Source organism: Oryctolagus cuniculus, chromosome 7 (assembly GCF_051225735.1).
Source record: "Oryctolagus cuniculus isolate XC-2025 breed Fujian yellow rabbit chromosome 7, ASM5122573v1, whole genome shotgun sequence".
NCBI lineage: Eukaryota > Metazoa > Chordata > Mammalia > Lagomorpha > Leporidae > Oryctolagus > Oryctolagus cuniculus.
This window is the reverse complement of record NC_142873.1, coordinates 69,848,216-69,869,430: the sequence shown is the minus strand read 5'-3', so window position 1 is coordinate 69,869,430 and position 21,215 is coordinate 69,848,216. Positions and strand designations below refer to the sequence as shown.

Here is a 21,215-nt window from a genome sequence, read left to right as displayed (position 1 = left end):
AGTCTTTAAGTAATGCCCCAAAATACAATAATATGAAATGACAATGTACCTTGGGAGCAAAAAGAAAGAAGCCAGTTCTGAACTTTAAAAAAGGAAAGAAATTCCCACAGAAGGGGTTGCATTTGATCTGAGCCTTAAGAATGGGGAGGGGTATTTCAGCAGGAGGGTAAAGTAAGGACTCTTAAGGCCGACACAAAAGAAAGACCCTGAATACGCTTGACACTCTCACACTGACTTGCCTTTAAAAGGATAAATGAGGTTTCCTTTTTGGTGTTCAGTCAGTTGTCACCGATCAGGGAGAACATATGGTATTTGTCCCTTTGGGACTGGCTTACTTCACTCAGCATGATGTGTTCCAGATTCCTCCATTTTGTTGCAAATGACTGGATTTCGTTGTTTCTTACTGCGGTATAGTATTCTAAAGAATACATATCCCATAATTTCTTTATCCAGTCTACCATTGATGGGCATTTAGGTTGGTTCCAGGTCTTGGCTATTGTGAATTGTGCTGCAATAAACATTAGGGTGCAGACCGCTTTTTTCTTTATCAATTTAAACTCCTTTGGGTAAATTCCAAGGAGTGGGATGGCTGGGTCGAACGGTAGGGTTATCTTCAGGTTTCTGAGGAATCTCCAGACTGATTTCCATAGTGGCTTGACCAGTTTGCATTCCCACCAACAGTGGGTTAGTGTCCCTTTTTCCCCACATCCTCGCCAGCATCTGTTGTTGGTAGATTTCTGTATGTGAGCCATTCTAACCGGGGTGAGGTGAAACCTCATTGTGGTTTTGATTTGCATTTCCCTGATTGCTAGTGACCTTGAACATTTTTTCATGTGCCTGTTGGCCATTTGGATTTCCTCTTTTGAAAAATGTCTATTGAAGTCCTTGGCCCATCTCTTAAGTGGGTTGTTGGTTTTGTTTTTGTGGAGTTTCTTGATCTCTTTGTAGATTCTGGTTATTAACCCTTTATCTGTTGCATAGTTTGCAAATATTTTTTCCCATTCTGACGGTTGTCTCTTCACTCTCCTGACTGTTTCTTTTGCAGTACAGAAACTTCTCAATTTGATGCAATCCCAATAGTTGATTTTGGCTTTGACTGTCTGTGCCTCCTGGGTCTTTTCCAGAAATTCTTTGCCTGTGCCAATATCTTGAAGGGTTTCTCCAATGTTCTCTAATAACTTAATGGTGTCAGGACGTAGATTTAGGTCTTTAATCCACGTTGAGTGGATTTTTGTGTAAGGTGTAAGGTAGGGGTCTTGCTTCATGCTTCTGCACGTGGAAATCCAGTTTCTATGGGGGTGCAAACTGTTGAAATCTTTACTTAATGTACACTAAACTGATCTTCTGTTTAAAAAAAAAAAAAAAAAGAAACTATCAATTCCCAACTTGACTCTCACTGGGATTAAACATGACAATAGGTCTGATCTGATTTCATCATCATTTAAAAAAAATCATCTATTATTTTTCACTTTATGTTTCTGTGTGGGAACAAACTGTTGAAATCCTTACTTAAGGTATACTAAGCTAATCTTCTGTATACTAAGATAATCGAAAATGAATCTTGATGTGAATGGAAGGGGAGAGGGAGTGGGAAAGGGGAGGGTGGTGGGTGGGAGGGACGGTATGGGGGGGAAAGCCATTGTAACCCATGAGACGTACTTTGGAAATTTATATTCATTAAATAAAAGATAAAAAAAAATAAAAGGATAAATGAAACCTGCTGCCTAGACTCTTTAGTGCGATGGAAAGAGGCCAGGTTGGAAGACAGAAGAACTTAGTGTAGCTAAGTGCACTAGGATACCACATCATCACCTTGTCTCCATATTTTGTCTATGAATTGAGAATTGCACTGATTTCTATTTTTTTTAACTTTTATGTAATGATTATAAATTTCCAAAGTACAGCTTATGGATTACAATGGCTTCCCCCCCCCATAACTGCCCTCCCACCCACAACCCTCCCCTCTCCCGCTCCTTCTCCCTTTCCATTCACATCAAGATTCATTTTCAATTATCTTTATATACAGAGGATCAATTTAGCATATATTAAGTAAAGATTTCCACAGTTTGCACCCACACAGAAACACAAAGTGTAAAATACTATTTGAGTACTAGTCACAGCATTAATTCACATTGAACTACACATTAAGGATGGAGATCCTACATGAGGAGTAAGTGCACAGTGACTCCTATTGTTGACTTAACAAATTGACACTCTTGTTTATGGTGTCAGTAATCTCCCTAGGCTCTTGTCATGAGTTGCCAAGGCTATGAAGGCCTTTTGAGTTCACTGACTCTGATCTTACTTAGACAAGGTCATAGTCAAAGTGGAAGTTCTCTCCTCCCTTCAGAGAAAGGTACCTCCTTCTTTGATGACCTGTTCTTTCCAGTGGGATCTCACTTGAAGAGATCTTTCATATAGGTTGTTTGTTTGTTTGTTTTGTTTTGTTTTGTTTTGCCAGAGTGTCTTGGCTTTCCATGCCTAAAATACTCTCATGGGCTCTTCAGCCAGATCCGAATGCCTTAAAGGCTGATTCTGAGGCCAGAGTGCTGTTTAGGACATCTGCCATCCTGTGAGTCTGCTGTGAATCCCGCTTCCCATGTTGGATCGTTCTCTCCCTTTTTTATTCTATCAGTTAGTATTAGCAGATACTAGTCTTGTTTGTGTGATCCCTTTGACTCTTAGACCTATCAGTGTGATCAACTGTGAACTGAAATTGATCACTTGAACTAGTGAGATGGCATTGGTACATGCAACCTTGATGGGATTGAATTGGAATCCCTTGGCACATTTCCAGCTCTACCATTTGGGGCAAGTCCAATTGAGCATGTCCCAAATTGTACATCTCCTCCCTCTCTTATTCCCACTCTTATATTTAACAGGGATTACTTTTCAGTTAAATTTCTACACTTAAGAATAATTGTGCATTAATTACACAGTTCAACCAATAGTATTAAGTAGAACAAAAAAAAATACTAAAAGGGATAAAGTATTAAGTTGTTCATCAACAGTCAGGGCAAGGGCTGATCAAGTCACTGTTTCTCATAGTGTCCATTTCACTTCAACAGATTTCCTTTCTGATGCTCGGTTAGTTGTCACCGATCAGGGAGAACATATGATATTTGTCCCTTTGGGACTGGCTTATTTCATTCAGCATGATGTTTTCCAGATTCCTCCATTTTGTTGTAAATGACCAGATTTCGGTTTTTTTTTTTTTTTTTTTTTTTTTTTTTTTTTTTTTTTTTTTTTTTACTTCTGTATAGTTTTCTATAGAGTATGTGTCCCATAATTTCTTTATCCAGTCTACCGTTGATGGGCATTTAGGTTGATTCCAGGTCTTAGCTATTGTGAATTGAGCTGCAATAAACATTAAGGTGCAGACAGCTTTTTTATTTGCCAATTTAATTTCCTTTGGGTAAATTCCAAGGAGTGGGATGGCTGGGTTGTATGGTAGGGTTATATTCAGGTTTCTGAGGACTCTCCAGACTGACTTACATAATGGCTTGACCAGTTTGCATTCCCACCAACAGTGGGTTAGTGTCCCTTTTCCCCACATCCTCACCAGCATCTGTTGTTGGTAGATTTCTGAATGTGAGCCATTCTCACCGGGGTGAGGTGAAACCTCATTGTGGTTTTGATTTGCATTTCCCTGATTGCTAGTGATCCTGAACATTTTTTTCATGTGTCTGTTGGCCATTTGGATTTCCTCTTTTGAAAAATGTCTACTGAGGTCCTTGGCCCATCTCTTAAGTGGGTTGTTGGTTTTGTTGTTGTGGAGTTTCTTGAGCTCTTTGTAGATTCTGGTTATTAATCCTTTATCTGTTGCATAGTTTGCAAATTTTTTTTTCCCATTCTGTCGGTTGCCTCTTCACTTTCCTGACTGTTTCTTTTGCAGTACAGAAACTTCCATTGAAAGCTCTTTGGAGCTGTAGAAACATCATTCAGTAGTTCAGGAACAATGTCTATTCTACTATCTTGTATACAAATGTGGAAGAAAAGCTTTCTGAAGTGTCATGGCTAATGGCTCAGGTTCTTCTACCCTCTTGCCACATGAGCCAGAGCAAGGGTCTTGACTACACTGTGATTCAGCTACCTTAACTGATCATGTGAAGTTGTTGGAAGAATTCAGTACTATTTATTAATGCACATGAAATATAATACTGGTGTATAACAAGGGCTTAATAAGTGTTAGTCATAATTGTATGAATGTATTATAAGTGTATGAATATGTATATATACTTCATATACACATACAACTATAGGAGTAGAAATTTCCAAAGATTCAGCATGCAAAGAATATGTAGACTTCAAAAACACAAAAAGCAAGAAATTTTTATTTCTAATCTTAATCAAAAATTATTTTTTTCTAAAATGAAAAAGTACACTTTATTTATTACTTATACTTCAGTTGAAAAAAGTGAAGGAATTACACTTTCCAACCAACATTTTGATCTTTAATAACTTGGGAGGCTTGTTTTATTTATATAACTTATTTCCTAGTTGGAAATAATCTATAATGTCTATAATTCTGTATTTAGATGGCTGTTTTGATTTTGTTCCAAAAAGAAGATAAGAGCAAGAATAATCACTTTCATGTATAAAGTATTTGTGTACCAGACGATTTTATGCACTTTATTCCAGTTGTCCCAGTTATTCATATAATAATTCTATGAAGTAGAGATAATTTATTCCCATTCTATCAGTGAGGAAATGGAGGCAAAGACAACTAGTGGCCCTGGCCAGAACAACTGACTTTAACATTGCAGATCCAGAATTGCATCCCAAACCCCTTTCCTTGGAAGCCTGTGCTGCCCCTCCCCTCATGCAATTCAGGATCCCCGCTGCTTTTTGAGAAGAGCTGGGAATTGCCCTGAGATCAACACTTGGCCATGTTATATCAGCAGTTGCCCAATGCAGCTAATAATCAAAATCCTCTGAGAACCCTTTGAGGACTGAATGGATAAACAAATTGTGATATATACACACCCTGGAATATTATTTGCCTGTAAAAAGATCGTAGTCTTCATACATGCAAGAACTTGGATGAACCACAAAAACATTGTGCTACTTGAAAGAAACCAACCAAAAATAAACCACAGGATGTACGCTTGTATTCATGTGACAATCCAGCATAGGGAAATCTATGGAGACAGAAATGGTTGCTTAGAGCTGAGAGATGGAGGTGTAATAGAGTAACAGCCAAAGAGTATGGGGTTTCTTTTGAGACAGTCAAAAGGTTTCTAAACTGAACAGTTCTGGTACTTGCACATATCTTTAAACATATTGAAAGCCACAGGATGGCATATTGTAAATGAGAAAAAATGTGGGGTATAGAATTACATCTCAAGAAAGCCAGTCTTGAAAAATCCTCTGGGAAATGTTTTTAAAAATGCCAGCCCCTGATTTTGCTTCACCTTACTCCCACACCCATCCCAACTCCCATCTCTGAGATTCCAATCCATAAATGGGGGCTGGTTCTCAGGAAATATGTATTTTACTAAAAATGCTCTGGATGATTCTTGTGATAATACATGTTTGAATACCACTGCTGCAGAAAGGGGTTGGGCTAACCAAGTGCAGAATTCCAGGGTAGACCTGGATCTCTATAACAGGTTTGATTTTCAGGGTGGCCAGGGGGCCCAAAGTCACTGAAGAGCAAGCATACTTGGACACTTTTACCTAAGAGCAATACAATGTCCAATAGAGTTTGGAAAAAAAATTCTTACCAAAACATTTGAGGTTTTCTGATAGCAAATTTTCCACCCCTTGCATAATTTTGATGATCCTCTTGGCTCCATGGTAAATATGTTCCAGAAGTTCTTCCTCAGTTGATTTTTTACACAGCAAGGTTGCTCATAGAATATCTTACATTTATTTAGAATTTTATGTAAGGTGTACAAGTTTCATATATTTCATATATACAGATAAGGGAACATCTTAGCACTCCCCACCCGGCCCTCCCTCCTGCCCACGCTCCAAGAACACCTGCTTCTAAAGGGGAGAGATGAAGAGTGATAAAAATTACTTAATACGGAGAAAACATATCTTCTTCAAGAGAAGGAAGTGTAATAGGAAAGAAGCAATGACAACAGTTCAGTGTCTGAAATTTTACATTTTAATGGCGGGTTAGCTAACTGACTAGAAAACACAAACAAGGAACTAAACTGGAACAGAATAAAATTAATCAGCTTATAATTAATTTTTAGCCATGTTCTATAATTATAAATATTAAACCATGGACACTTCTGGAGTTTTTATGTTTCAAAGCTAAAAATTTGGGCATCTGAAAGCTATGTTTTATTTTTCTAAAATGACAAATGCTTTTTCGTTTCTTTAGAGCGTGATATGCTTTTGCTGAGTAAACATCATTGCCTTGTAGCAGAGGTCCAATGCTACAATTTGACCCCTTCTGGCAAATTAAATACAATTATGCAAACTACTAGGATTTGGGCCTAATCTAATTAATACGGTACATATGAAGCAGATAATAATTTCCCTGGTGGAAAACTAGATTGTCTTATTTCATGTTTGAACTGCGGTTTAGAAAAACATTGTACTATGTAAGTAAGATTTCATTATCTTATATACTCTATTTGCTCAGCCCTGACATGGGCATGTTTAGAAAAAGAAAGTCAAAATTGGAATCGTCAAATGATGGCATATTTTTTCAGAAACTTATAATTTCAAGCAGGATATTCCATGAAACCTGAAAAAGATTTCATTTAGATATGATTGCTTTTTCTCTAATAAAGTGCAAACATAGCAGTACTATAATTTTCTATCTACATACAGCATTAAATGTGATTTAGTGGAGATAATTCTGTTCATTTAAACTTAACAGTTTAAAGGTTTAAAATTGACCTGGATTAAGTGCATACCAATAAATTCTAATCACAAACTTTCCAAATGATATTTATAATCCTGAGATTGAGTGCACTCTTTTAAAATGCATGAATCCTATTAGCATTCATCAGTTCTGTATGTGTGCACTGAGCAGAAATCAGGAAAGATTGTTTTCCAGCTTCCCTCACCAAGAAAACTAAAGAAATTATCTGTCTTACATGGAGAAAGCGGAAATCTTTTCTTTCTCATTCTTCCCACAAAAGTGAATTCATACTTAAGAGAAGTCCTGGGTTAACAGCAGAGTTAATCTTCAATATAAAGGAAGTGTACATGGTTTATCAAGGCAAGAAATTTTCTCAGGCCTGTGCCCCAGTGCAAAATTGTCATTACCGACTATGTGAACACAGTCTTTGCCGTTTGTTCCTTAGCTTCTCTGTAGGACTGCCAAGCGGCATGCCAGCTTGCAAGCTGTATTGTGCAAAGATTCCCAGCCCACAGGGATCTGGATTCTTTTTCGTAGGTAATGTCAATGTCATGAAGCGCTCTAAACAGCAGTTAGGGAGCAAGAACTTTTACAAAGCAATGCCTGTGCTAGCTTTATACTCTGTGTTAGTAGAGAAACACTCAGCTTGGTAGAGAGAGAAAAAAGGTTCTGAGAATTCTGGTTTTCCTCATCTGCTTGTATACCTGTAATGACAAATACACGTCTGAGAAACAAAACAGTAGAATCAATATTCGTGATGCATGTTTATGTAAAGGCACAAATAAATAAGCACCACTTTCTAAGTTATGTTAGTAGCCAGTGGTTCCTCATCCATGCATGCAGACCCCTGGCATGGAGAGGGTGCCACGGGGTCATGGCACAGAAGGGGAAAGGGACAGTAATCCATTTGTTCAGGTGAATTTCCTTAATTGAGAAGTATTAAAATATGCTACCACATAATGTGATAAGGGAGCTCCTACTCAAGCTTATATAAGAAATGCAATGTTGATCATTTTTTTTACTATGGGAATATCCCAATCTACTGCTTTTATAGTTAACTCATCTTCATCTCACACCAAATGCTATAAAGGGAAAACAGCATTCGTGTGCCCCATAATGAATTGAAAGAGGTACTGATTAAGCATAAAAATTAAGATGCATATCTTGTAGTTAACTCTTAAGCTCTAGTTTATCTCCTCCCACTCCCTTTTGCTCCGTTTTCCTCTAATATGGTACTATTTGCCCTAAAGTGTGAAGATAATGACCTATTTCAAAATGTAAGTGTCAAACACAAACTAGAATACATTCTTTTAGTCTATTACATCTACTTCGTCTTTGGCAACTGTTCTACTTTTCTTTAACCTTGGCAAGCTATTCAGAACAACATTTCCTTCTTTTCATTCTGATGCAGGGCAATTGTTTGGGCTGATATGACATTGACTTTTCCCATAATTCAGCTTAGAGTGTTTTACACTAGGGAGTTCCAATGTGTTTAGACTGTAAAACTTTTTCCTCACGCATGCATAACAGAACTCCATGTTCTCATAGGCCCAGCAAAGGTGATTTTTAATGTTTTTTCTCCTTAGATTTTCATTAAAAATCAATTCCATTTTAACTTTGACATTTATTGTCAATTTGCCAAAGACAAATTGAAACATGAAGATTGTCATTTCCTGTTTGATATGTTGTTCCTGTGTACAATGTCCATCTTCCTTATTTACGTGTATGCGATTCCATCTGGGTAAGTCACTCCTGGGGAAGTGTGATGAAATCCCACGCATCAGTCAGGTGAGTTATGCTGGGGACCAAGGATTCTGTGATTATGTGTGTGCGTGTTCCTTTATTACATAATAAAATAATACTGTGGCTCATCACTACAAATAACACAGAATCGCGAGATTATTTTTACATTATTTCTAATGTTCTTGTCTCTTGTTTGATTTGTATCATGGGCTAGCCAGTAAATCTTAAAAGGTAGTAGAAGAAGAACCAAACTGTTGATTTGGAGATATCAAATGAGTCTCAAATATTTTGGTTGATCATGTTTGCTTTAGTGATGAAGTGTTATGATTTTATAATCTTAAGATACTGTGCTCTGCTTTCTTCCATAGATTTTAGGGGTACTTTTAGAATTATCTGTGTTTGATTTGCAAGTATTAGGATAGCAATGTCTTCTTGTAGTACAGTGCTCTTGAAACTTTTCTGCTTACAATGCAACCTAATAAAATTTTGAAAAATTTTGTTTTTCAAATAAATGTGTGGCCTTCTTGAACATTTTTGCAGTTGAAATATTTGTTGTAAATGCAAATCATTGAAGAGGATGTACTTTATCTCATGTTTTAAATGTTCTTAAAAATAAAGCTGATGTACCTCTTTTAGAATGGTAACTAATGCTAAGTATTGTAGCAATTTAATACTCCCACTGTTCATTTAAAAATAATTCATTAAGCTCTTATTAATAGATATTTGCATCATTTCCCCTTACAGTCATACATTTCCATTCAATTTCACTATCAAATTTTATTCTAATACATATTTAGGCTTGAACAAATTGGTGACTTAGTCACAATTCACTTCAAGAAAACATTTTATACAAATTAAAACTTTAAGAATTTCCTGTAATAGTGATGTCCAAACTTCTTATGGAATGACTCACCATTACAATTTTTAGTATATAGTCGATCCAAATGAAAAAAGATGACAAAAACTTTATGATATTTGACAAGTGACCTTAACAATTAAATATAATTTTACTTCAAATGCATCTCTTAATGAAGTAAACATAAGGTGAGGCTGTGCCAGGCCAAAGCCAGGAGCCAAGAGCTTCCTCCAGGTGGGTGCAGGGGCCCAAGCACTTGGGGCCATCTTCTGCTGCTTTCACAGGCCATTAGCAGGGAGCTGGATTGGAACTGGAGCAGTGGGGACAGGAATTGGTAACCACATGAGATGTCGGTGTTGCAGGAAGCGACTTTACCCACCAAGCCACAACATTGGCCTCCAATCCCTAGTTTTTATTTTTGCAGATGCATGTCTTGAGTCTTATCACATACATAAGTAGATGGCATTGGAAGAAGGAGTCTTAAATAAAAATGAGCATTTATGTTTTAATTGCTTCTGGGTCATATACTCAAAATCTCTCATCAAAGACAATTTAGAGATCTAACAGTGGATGACTTAATGAAGCCTCACACTTGACCACTACTTCTTGTTGCCTTTCTTCTAGGACTTTCTGAGTAAGAAGCAGAAATCTCAAAAGTTTCACCAAGACTCCTAGTTTGAATGGAGTCCCCATCATTGCTGCTTCTCTCACTAGCCAGTCAGTGGGGGGTGAGCAGGCAGTATGTCTGCAGACTGATTCTTCCAACTGGAGCAGTGACTCTGCGCCAAGATGGAGCCAAAGTTGATTCTAGGTGGCCAGAGGAGCAGAGATCAGGCCCCAAATGCTCTCTAAGGTGATGTCACATTGTTTTGTCCTATCCTCATCTGTTAAATGTGGGTGTTCTTAATATCTACTTCACAGGGTTGATTCAAGCCACTGCTGAAATGCTGTATGTGAAATTTTAAAACACCATACAACTGGGGGCAAGTGTTGTGGTACAGCAGGTTAAGCTGCCACTTCGGTTGCCCCGTCTCATATGAGAATGCCTTGGTCAAGTCCCAGCTCCTTCACTTCTGGTCCAGCCTTTTGCTAATACATCCTGGAAAGCAGCAGGTGATGGCTTAGATATTTGGATTTCCACCACTTGTGTGGGAGAAAGTTCCAGGATCCTGGCTTCAGCCTTGTTTATTGTGAGCATCTGGAGAGTGAACCAGCGAATGAAAGGTTTCTCTCCCTAGCTCTTGCTCTGAACATGATTAACTAAATATTAAAAAATTAAAACAAAATATCACACATATGCTCCGTGTTGAGTATATTGGAACATAATCTGTCCCGATGCTCTTAATGTTCTCAAGAGCTTAATTGGATCTGCCCACTGAAGGCAATAAAAAGAAGTGTGCAAAAACACTGCCTATCCATTTAGACCTACTGTTCTTTGACCACTTGGTTCCCTAGCAAGGATCTTATCAGTTACCTTAGATCCCCAGTGTATGGATGAGCATCAATCACTGAGATAAGCTTGGATGCTTTCCCCCTTGTTCCACACAATACTTGGTGTTGGGCTAGAGATGCTTCTAGCTTCTTCCTTGGTCACCTGCAAGCTGTAGTGATCCAAGACCATCCCTCCTGCAGGGGAATGAGATTAAATAGGAACAAAATTGTAGATCTAATGAAAAAGATGCAATAATTTAAGTGATTCAACCTGTTCACTAAGTAAATCTTCTTAAACTTAAAGATTTTAAATAAGGAAAGAAGGAGAAGTAACTAAAGGAATTTAACAAATAAGGTACAACTTTCTTTGGGGGTATTATTGGTTTGTTTCATTTAAATAAAATTATCAAAAAATTAGACAAAGGGGAAAATATTTCTCATTAAATGCTTGACTGCTTTTTTCTTTGTTATTTCAAATTTAATTTTTATTTATTGACCAGCATTTTGTCTCAAGACAATACTAGACAACAACTGCTACAACTAACTTTTGTTATGTATTGTTGAGTGAAAAAATTCCTTTCTAAACTCCAGGATCAATCAATTTACACCCAGAAGATAGGATTTGATTATGTGTAATGCTGGTGAGCTTGCTCTCTCTCTCTCTCTCTCTCTCTCTCTCTCTTCAGTGTTGATCTACATATTTTCATGAAATTGAAAGACACAGAGAGATAGAAAAGAAGAAGAGAAAATAGTGAAGGAAAAAGGAAAGAACAGAAGAAGGAAGCAAGGGAAGGAGGGAGGGAGGAAGAGAGGGAGAGAAAGAAATTTTCTATTCTACGGGTTCATTCCCCAAATGCCTACAACAGCCAAGCCTGTGCCAGGCCAAAGCCAGGATCCCAGATCTCCACATGAGTCACATGGGTCCAAGCACTTGAGCTGTCATCCACTGCCTCCCAGGATGCAGTAGCTGGAAGCTGGATCATATGTGGAGGTGTTGGGACTTGAACTAGCACTTGACATGGATGTGGGCATCGCAACCTGCCACAGTGCTGGCCCTCTCACTACAAAGGTTAAGAATTTACTGAGTCAGTTGATATTTGCTGTGTACCCACTAAGTGTGACACTATACCATTCAATATGAGACTCTTTTTGAATCTGAAGTATTCCTCAAAAGTGACACTTACAAAATGGGAAAATGTGAACCTATCACCAATGGAAGCAGCCCTTAACTTTTTGCATGCTCACACCCCAAACTCTGGTAAATCTGTTAACGTTTACTTATCTTGGGGTCAGAGGGAGTTGTAACACTAGTTGGTGATAAAGAAAGGAGGCAGGAGCATAGGGAATAATATAGCAGAAGATTGGATGTGATTAAATACAAGTACCTCCAAATCAACTTGTACAGCGCTAATATTCCAGATGCTCAATTAATGTTTGTGGATTAAGTCATTCAAAATCTCTGCTTTTCTCAAAGCTCTATCTACAGTATAATGGAGGTCATCTGGGCTCTATAGCCCATCTCATAGTATTTTCTCTGCACAAAAGGAGAAACATTTTGAGGTTAAACAGTCTTTTGGTACCAAATTTTTGAACTCTTTTTTTCATTTTTAGTGTCATAAAATATAACTTTTCTAAAAATCATAAGCCTCTTTTAATTTTTCTTCTTTTATTTTGATAAATACATATCACCTGAATTTACCATTTAACCATCTGAAAGTATCCACTTTAGTGGGATTAAGTGAATTCACAACATTGTGTTGCTTATTTTCTCTTAGTTGAATAGAATCTAACGTGCCTGTGACGGAAATGGATGAAGTATTAGCTAAGAAACAGTCCTAGGCAGTTTAAAGGGCATTTCATAATCACAGAATATTTAAGACTGAACACAAATCTGTACATAGAAATTAAGTAGATCATGAGTGCTGTCCCTTGAATTCAGGAAAGCCCCATAACTGTTGTGCAATGGGCAGCTTTGGGTCTTTATCAGAACAAGATTATCTATGGCAGGTCACCAAAAACTTGGCTTTGACGCATAATTAATGAACTGAGAAATGGATTCATGAGATGTCTCTCTAATTAATGTTTCCCTAATATCTGGTATGAAAGCAAAGCTGCAGTAATCACTAGAGTGAGTGTTGTGTGTGTGTGATTGTGTGTTTGTGTTGTGTGCCTATGGGTGCAGTTCAGCCTATTTCATTTGCAGCCTTTTTTTTTTCTTGACTCTGACCCTCCTTAGTTATTTCCACCCCGTCTTCACTCTTTTTGTTCTCCCCAGGCCTGCCATTGTGTTTTTATTTGTGGTTGAGAGGGGAGGAGTGACAGATTGAATGATGCCATTTTCAGATGGATGTCTGAGCATACATGAATTAATCAATATTTCATAATCTAGGCAATGAAAGCCCCTCCTTTGCTTAGAGCAAAGAGGACATTATGCTCTGTGTGTGCAGCTTAACCACCATTCACATTAATGAAATCATGCCGGCAAAGCCCCTTTCTTGAGTTGATAACATGCTCCAGTGTACATCATTGTCAATTATACATCAACTCTTAATCATCTTTGGAAGCAGAAGAGGTAAATCCCACTGCTGAGCCAAAGCACCTCGTGTGGGGATTATTGGCCAGCATAAGGATCTGAACTTAAAATCTTAATTCCTTCTTTTCCCTCGAACTTATTCCACTGTTGTTAATTAACTCAAATATTCCCCCAGGAAGTGAGTTAAAGTGTGCAAGCTTGTAAATGGGATTGGAAGGAGTGAAAATAAAGTGACATTGACGGTGAATAGAAGGAATAATTTTACATGTGTATTTTAGGGCTACTAAAGTGTACAGCTCATTTGCCCCAAATCTTGAGTTTGAATAGAGGTGTGTAGATGTAAGATCTACTGTGAAGTATAGGAGTATAGTGCAGATACTTTTAGTTCTGGGCATGACATAGCCATTGTTGAAAGATTTACTTTTCACTTGATTAAGTATTTTTTCATTCAACAAATATTTGTGAAAGATATGCTACACCAGGGAGTAAATGCTACAAAGATAATTAAGTTTCTGCCATCAAGGAACTCCTTGACAAGGGGAGGAACTGATACCTAAGCAGGCTTTTCAGGATGTCTGAGCAGATCAGTTGCTAGAGCTGAAGTTCAAGCCTGAAAGTGGTGAGAAGTGAGGCTGAAGAGGTAGGCAGAGGCTGTGCTGTGGGAAGCGTTGTGTCCCATGTTGTACTGATCAGGCCAAGAATCATGTAGCAAACCTTGATTTGAATTAATTGCAGTGGGGTCCAGCATTGTGGCTCAGGGGATTAAGCTGGCACTTGCAATGCCCACATCTCATATTGGAGACCTAGTTCAAGCCCCGGCTACTGTACCTAGGATCCAGCTCCCTGATAATGTGCCTGGGAAGGCAGTGGAAGATGTTCCATGTGCTCGGGCTGCTGCCACTCACATGAGAGACCTGGATGGAATTCTGGGCTCCTGGCTTCTGCCTGGCTCAGGTCTGACCACTGCAACCATTTGGAGAGTGAACCAGCAGATGGAAGCTCTCTTTTTCTCTCTGTTTTTCCCTCTGTCTGTGTCACTCTGCCTTTCAAATAAATAAAATAAATCTTAAGAAGAAACAAAGCAACAGCAGTGGAGTTCACATTCCCTGACAGTTTAGCACAAGTCGTCCATCTGGGAGCCCCACTGAGTCCTCTGCTAGATCCTCTCCTCCACCTCCTGCCTGGAGAAGAGAGGGAGGAGTTAGGCCTGTGCCTGCCCTGGGGTGGCCACTTCCCTCCTCCCCATAGTGATCACCTGGCCCTGTTGATGTCTGAGTTCCCAGGGCAACAGTTATTAATGTCCTCTTTCACTATTAGCAGTGTCCTGGTTTGAACAACACCTTGTACGATCACCCTAATTTCTCTCACATTCTGTGGGCCAGAATTCAATCACACGGTAACACCTATCCTCTGGGGAGTCTGGGAAATCTGTGTGATCAAGAGAAGACAAGAATTTGTCAAATGCAAGGCCCTCCCTGCTGCACATGCTTCGAATTTATCCCCTTTATACATTGCCTTTTGAACAATTCCACCTAAATGCAGCTGTTAATTTGAAGTCTATTTAAAAAATTCACCTGGATGAAGGGTGTTTGGCCTGGTGATTAAGACACTGCATAGGACCTCTGCATCTCGTGATGAGAGTGCCCGGATCCAAGTCCTGGCTTCACTTCCAATCCAGCTTCCTGCCAGCGGGCACCTTGGGAAGCAACAGGTGATGGCTCAAGTAGTTGGGTCCTGGCCACCCACTTGGGAAACTTGAACTGAGTTCCTGTGTCCTGAATTTGGCTTGCCGTAGCCCCAGCTCTTGTGGCCATGTAGTGGGTATGAGATCTCTGTCTGTGTCTCTGCTTTTCAAATAAATAAAAATCAGAAAATTCATCTGAAGTTTGCATCCTGCTCTAAAATACGTTTTTTTTCTTAGAATAAAACATAATGAGCCTTCTTTCTTAAAAAAAACCTTCACAAATAAATAATGCTCCACGAATATTTGCCATGTTTAGTTTTTTTAATTTTGTATGAAGAACCAGATCTGTATGAATATGCAGATATTATACAGATATTATATTATTATAGTATATAACATTATTGTATATTATAATTATAATATTATAATATAATATATTATTCAGAATATAGAGATATTATACAGATAATAACTTGTGATATACATCACTGAACAATGTTAGGCAGAAGAATGGCCCGATCACATTTTCATTTTAAACAGAAAATTCTGACAACTGAAAGGAATGTAGGATCCAAGGGACAGAGACCAGAGACAAGCAGGGAGAATAAGTCAGACTGTGAAAGATGATCAAAGGTCTACTCAGGCTAACGGTAGTGGGAATGCTAGGAGGTTGAATCAGGAGATCTAAGTCAAAAAGAAATTACTGATAACTTGGAGTATGTAAAAATGGAAAGGATTTGTTTTGGTAAAACAATCATAAAATTAAGTTTGAAGAGCAAATGGTAAACTGAAAAAAACCTGTGAAATGTGAGAGACATTAAAGATGGAAGAGTTGGTCTCCTGAATGTACTAAGGGCTCTTATCAATTAATAAGAAAAAAAAATTTTCAAATAGAAAATGGATACATTAATTCATGAAAGAATCAAAGAATATAAATGGCCTACAGAATGTTAAAATCTTGGGGCTAGAACTGTGGTGTAGCAGGTAAACCCAATGCCTGCAACTGTGGCATCCCATATGGGCGCTGGTTCAAGTACCAGCTGCTGCACTTTCAATCCAGCAGCAGAAGATGGCTCAGGTACTTGGGTCCCTGTACCGACATGGGAGACACGAAAAAAACCCTCCTGGCTTTGGATCAGGCCAGATCTGGCTGTTGCAGCTATCTGGGGAGTGAACCAGTGGATGGAAAATCTCTCTCTCTCCCTCTGTGTAACTGTTCTTTTCAAGTAAATAAATAAAAAAATCTTTAAAAAATGTTAAAATCTCACCAGTGATAAAAAGAAAAGCATAAATTATATTTTTATCACCAGATTAGTAAAGAAAATAATATAATAGCCTGAATATGTTTACAAAGTATTCATTTAAGTTGTTGATATAACAGTTAAAATGTTAAAAATTCACTCAATTGAAGATTTTATAAATTATGAAATATCCCTCTCAGAGAAATATTATTCAATCATTAAAAATGGTTGTGTAGGGCCGAGTGTTTGATGCAGCAGTTCAGATGCCTCTAGGGATGGCCACATCCCATACTAGAGTAACTGGGTTTGAGTCCTGGCTTTGCTTCTAATTCCAGCTTCTCTCTCTTTTTTTTCTAAAGATTTATTCATTTATTTGAAAGACAGAGTTACAGAGAGGCAGAGACAGAGAGAAACAGAGATCTTCTTTCCGATGACTCACTCCCCAAAAGGCTACAGTGGCAGAAGCTGGGCTGATCTGAAGCCAGGATCCTGGAGTTTCTTCCAGGTCTCCCACATGGGCACAGGGCCTAAAGACTTGGATCATCTTCCACTGCTTTCCCAGGTTATAGGAGAGAGCTGGATCAGAAGTGGAGCAGCTGGGGCTTGAACCCGCACCCTTTTGGGATTCCAACACTGCAGGCAGCTATGCCACAGTGCCACCCCCCAGTTCCAGCTTCTTGTTAATGCACAAGAGATAGCAGGTGATAGCTCAGATTCTTGAAGCTCTGCTGCCCATGTGGGAGACCTGAATCAAGTTGTGGCTCTGGACTTTGGCCTGGCTTAGTCCTGGCTACTGTGGACATCTGGTGAATAAGCCAGTGAGTAGGAAATCTGTGTCTGTTTTTCTCTCTTTCTGCCTTTTATATAAAGTAAATTTAAAACATTATTTTAAACAGATGCTTGTGGAAACACAAGGTTACCAACTCCTTGTGTAACATGCCCAACTTTATAGTACCTTGTCTGTGTGTATACACAGAATATGTATGTGTGTGTATTGCAATATCTAGAAATCCTTTGACAAAATACTGAAACAGTACTTATTTCTGGACAATAGATATGGAAGTGGTTTTTAGCTTTTATTTATATTTTTAATAATGATTTTTGAAATTTTAAAATGGAGACCTTAGGGCTGGCGCCGTGGCTCACTAGGTTAATCCTCTGCCTGCGGCGCTGGCATCCCATATGGGCGCCGGGTTCTAGTCCCAGTTGCTCTTCTTCTAGTATAGCTCTCTGCTGTGGCCTGGGAGGGCAGTGGAAGATGGCCCAAGTACTTGGGCTCCTGCACCCGCATGGGAGACCAGGAAGAAGCACCTGGCTCCTGGCTTCGGATCGGCGCAGCGCACTGGCCAGAGCGGCCATTTGGGGGGTGAACCAACAGAAGGAAGACCTTTCTCTCTCTCTCTCTCTCTCTCTCTCTCTCTCTCTCTCTCACTGTCTATAACTCTACCTGTCAAATAAAAGAAAAATGGAGACCTTGTATTATTTATATATATTTTATATATAAATTATATATATATATAATAGTAAACAAAATGTTATCATTTGGCAGGACAAAAAACAGGAGGTTTTTTTTCACCCTTGAAATAAATATGAGAGCACTTGGTGATTATCTGTTTGTGAATAGTAAAAGAAGGCTGGGCAAGGGGGATGTGCTACTCTTTCTTCCCTGAAATTCCCCTGTGCTGGTTCGAAGACTAGTTTCCTCACCTGTAGTACTTCTTTTCCCCCTGGTGGCCATTCTTTGTGCTGTGTGACTCATCCCAGATTCCAGCCACCCTAACTCTGCCCGGGGTTTGTCCATTGTTAACAACCCCTCTATACCCTCTGCTTCGTTTCAGAATGTTCTCTCTGTGTACTTCTCTTAACTGAGTGGCGGACTAAAGATGAGAAATGTCATTGAAAATGCCTGCCCCAAATACTCTCACATAGGCCATGTTATTTTGATGCTATCATATGCTGAGGACCCCATTCTGGCATCACAGAAGATGAGAATTCCAGTACTGGATGGGTCTGTCTTACAGCATTTGAATTAGCTGTGAGGTCCATGGCTGTGAGGTCCATGGATGGGGTAAGTTTTCCCAACGGGATGCAAAATTTGGTGAGGGGAAATGCAGTCATTCTTGCTTGTATGACTCTTCAGGGCAGGATAAGGAGGCTGGATAGTGGAAGCAAAGCCTAATCCTGGTTAACAGGGTCAGTTTTTTTGTTTATGGTTTACCTTCAATGCTATGATAACCTTTCTTGGGTCTGAATCTGGTAATCTTTTTGTTGTTTTATTTTTTATTGCATTTTTAACATTTTATTTAAGTTATACAAGTTTCATGTATTTCATATATATAGATTTAGGATCACAGTGATACTTCCCACCCTGCCCTCCCTCCTGCCCATGCTCTCGCCCTTCTTCCTCCTCCCTCTCCCATTCCCACTCTTAACTTTTTAGAAATATCTATTTTCCATTTACTTAATGATCATAAAGTTAATCCTAAACTAAGCAAAAGAGTTCAACAAATGGTATGAAGGGAGAAAAAACTGATCGGCAGTTTAAGTGGAACTGCCAAATCATTCCCTTTTGGTATTGCAATTTTACTTTGCAGACAAACAAGCAAACAAAGGCCAAATTATTCAGACACATGCATAAATGCTGTCTGTGTAAATACAACCTCTAACAAGAGCACTTCAAAGGTCAAAAAAAAAAAAAAAAAAAAAAAAACAACCACAAAACACTTCAAAAAGTGAAGTCAGGGGCTGTGTCCGCCACTTGACTCTTACTCTCAGGGCCACCACTCCCCAGACACTGTCCCCACCTTTCTTGCTGTCATCAAGAACTTTGCCATTTGAGGCTGACTCATCCTATCCTCCAAGGGCTAGGGCATTTCTTAGTATGCGTTGAACTCATGCCAAACTATTGTTTTACACTAGTATTGTGTAAAAGACAGCGTGTACTAGAAATGTGAAGCAGGAAATGTCCATCTGACCTTATTACGAGGGTAGAAATTTTCCAGAGTACATATGCTGATGTAATTATTTTAAGATTTTTTTTTTCCTTTAAAGTGGCCTTATCCTGGGAACTACTATCTTTGCGGTACTTGGCATAGTGTATAGCTTCTTTGCTCTCTTTTACAGGAATACGAGGTGAGTATTGTATTGATATAATGACGTGTATAGCATTCTTTAATTAATTAGATTTTAGGGAATTCTTTTATTTGTGTGTGAATCATATATATTTGAATGTCTTAATTTCTTATTTCCCTTGAATGGTTCTTAGTTTACTTCCTTCATCCCAAAAGCTACAACCTTTTATCCTATTCCCTTCTGATTCAGTATCCTGTTCAATACCATTTCCTGTAAATAGTAGCAAAGAGCCTCAGCATACCCTGGCTGTTGGTTCAGGGTTCTTGCAGTACTTAAACAGTAGTTTCTCAACATAACTCATCTGTTTTTTAATTTTGGTCCTATTCACATCACTGTCAGTGCAACACTTTGAAATGAATAGATACGCTTTAGTCACTGAAAGGGTAAGGATTAAAGCTTCAACTGGGTTTAGGGAGGAGATGTGGGGAAAAATCCCTCACAAGTCTTTTTTGTTTCTCCTTAGGCAGTGAAAAGCAATGAGCTCTACTCTGGGAAAGAAAGGAAACAGTGATGACAAGCTTTTCTTCAACTGTCATCTACTTCTCGGGTTCAAAGAAAAACATTTATTTATTTAGAAAATTTAAATGCAACATTTGATTTACATAACCTTTAAGTAATAGATATTCAAGTATAATTCAGGTATGACTGTAAATCTTTTTTCCTCTTTCATTTACTAAAAGTAATTTTTTATTCTAGTTGTATATTTGTTCAAATCCATATCTTTTTCATCCTATATCCTCTCTGATAGATTCCATTTCATCCCATTTTTCAGTTGCTCTTTACAGAGTCCCAGAAATATTTTTCTCCAGAAAAAATGATGACATTAGTAGTATTATTTCTGATATCAATTTGAACTTCTCTATTCTGGCACATTCTGGGCAGGGAGTGAATCCTTAAATGTAGCTATGGAGAATGAATTATTGGTTTTTGAGAAAGCTTTCTTATGCCTTCCATGACCACAAACACTCAGGGGAGGATGGGAAAATTCAGCTCTATTGCTTTGTCTGACTGGCCCCAAACAACCTAATGAATATTTTGGAAACTTCTTTTCTAATTACATCCACCATGTATGTAGTTCTTGTGCAGTGATGGTCCAGTTTTCATTTTGTAGTTAAATAGTAAAAGCTTTTGAGTGTGGCAGCCTTATTTTTTAAAACACAGACATCTTAGAAACAAGCTGGCTCTATGCACATCTTGTTTTAGGAAGGGGTGGTGGGGACATGAGAGGAGGAGGAAGTCTTGTGTCAGAGGGCTCTGCACACATTTTCCTGAAGTACCTCAGCAGTCTTTAAATCTAACTTGTCATTTTAACCAATCGTTAACAGTTGTATTTTACCCTTTCTCATATTAAATTATACAATGGATAACAACAAAGGGCAAATCCCTGCTTTCCTGGATTCCTTGCCAAACTGTAACAGACTGAATTTTATCATACTCCAAAACTTCAAAATTGCCACATTTTTATATAAAAAAAGGAAAGATAAAAACCCCACTATTTTTCCAAGACTAGAGATTCTGAATCATCCAAATGACATATGGATATGTCTTTTTGAGACTAGCTTATTTCAATAAGAATAGTTGTTTCTACTTGTATCCATTTTGTTGCAAATGACAGGATTTCATTTTTTTTACAACTATGTAGTATTCCATAGTATATATACACCATAATTTCTTTTCTCCAGTCTTCAGTTGATGGACATCGGGGTTGATTCTATATCTTAGCTATTGTGAATTGAGCTGCAATTAACATAGGGGTACAGATCACTCTT

The 21,215-nt window shown here is 38.4% G+C and overlaps 1 protein-coding gene across 11 annotated transcripts in view; it reads left to right on the top strand.

The window, feature by feature from the left end:
- Positions 1–21,215, top strand: part of LOC149125604 (uncharacterized) — a 157,653-nt gene that overhangs the window by 130,834 nt on the left and 5,604 nt on the right. For 2 of the 11 annotated variants that reach the window (XR_016210827.1, XM_089300274.1), the window contains 3 exons: positions 8,413–8,567; positions 18,153–18,382; positions 19,910–20,085. The exons of 2 other annotated variants lie outside the window; for them this stretch is intronic. Coding sequence is in view for 7 of the 9 variants with exons in the window: in XM_089300274.1 (XP_089156400.1) it covers positions 8,413–8,567; positions 18,153–18,183 (186 nt within the window). In the remaining 2 variants the exon portion in view is untranslated. Of the gene's footprint in view, positions 1–8,412; positions 8,615–10,049; positions 10,279–18,152; positions 18,383–19,909; positions 20,086–21,215 lie in introns of those variants that run through there. 7 more of the 11 variants (XM_089300277.1, XM_089300280.1, XM_089300275.1 and 4 more) reach the window with 6 other exon arrangements.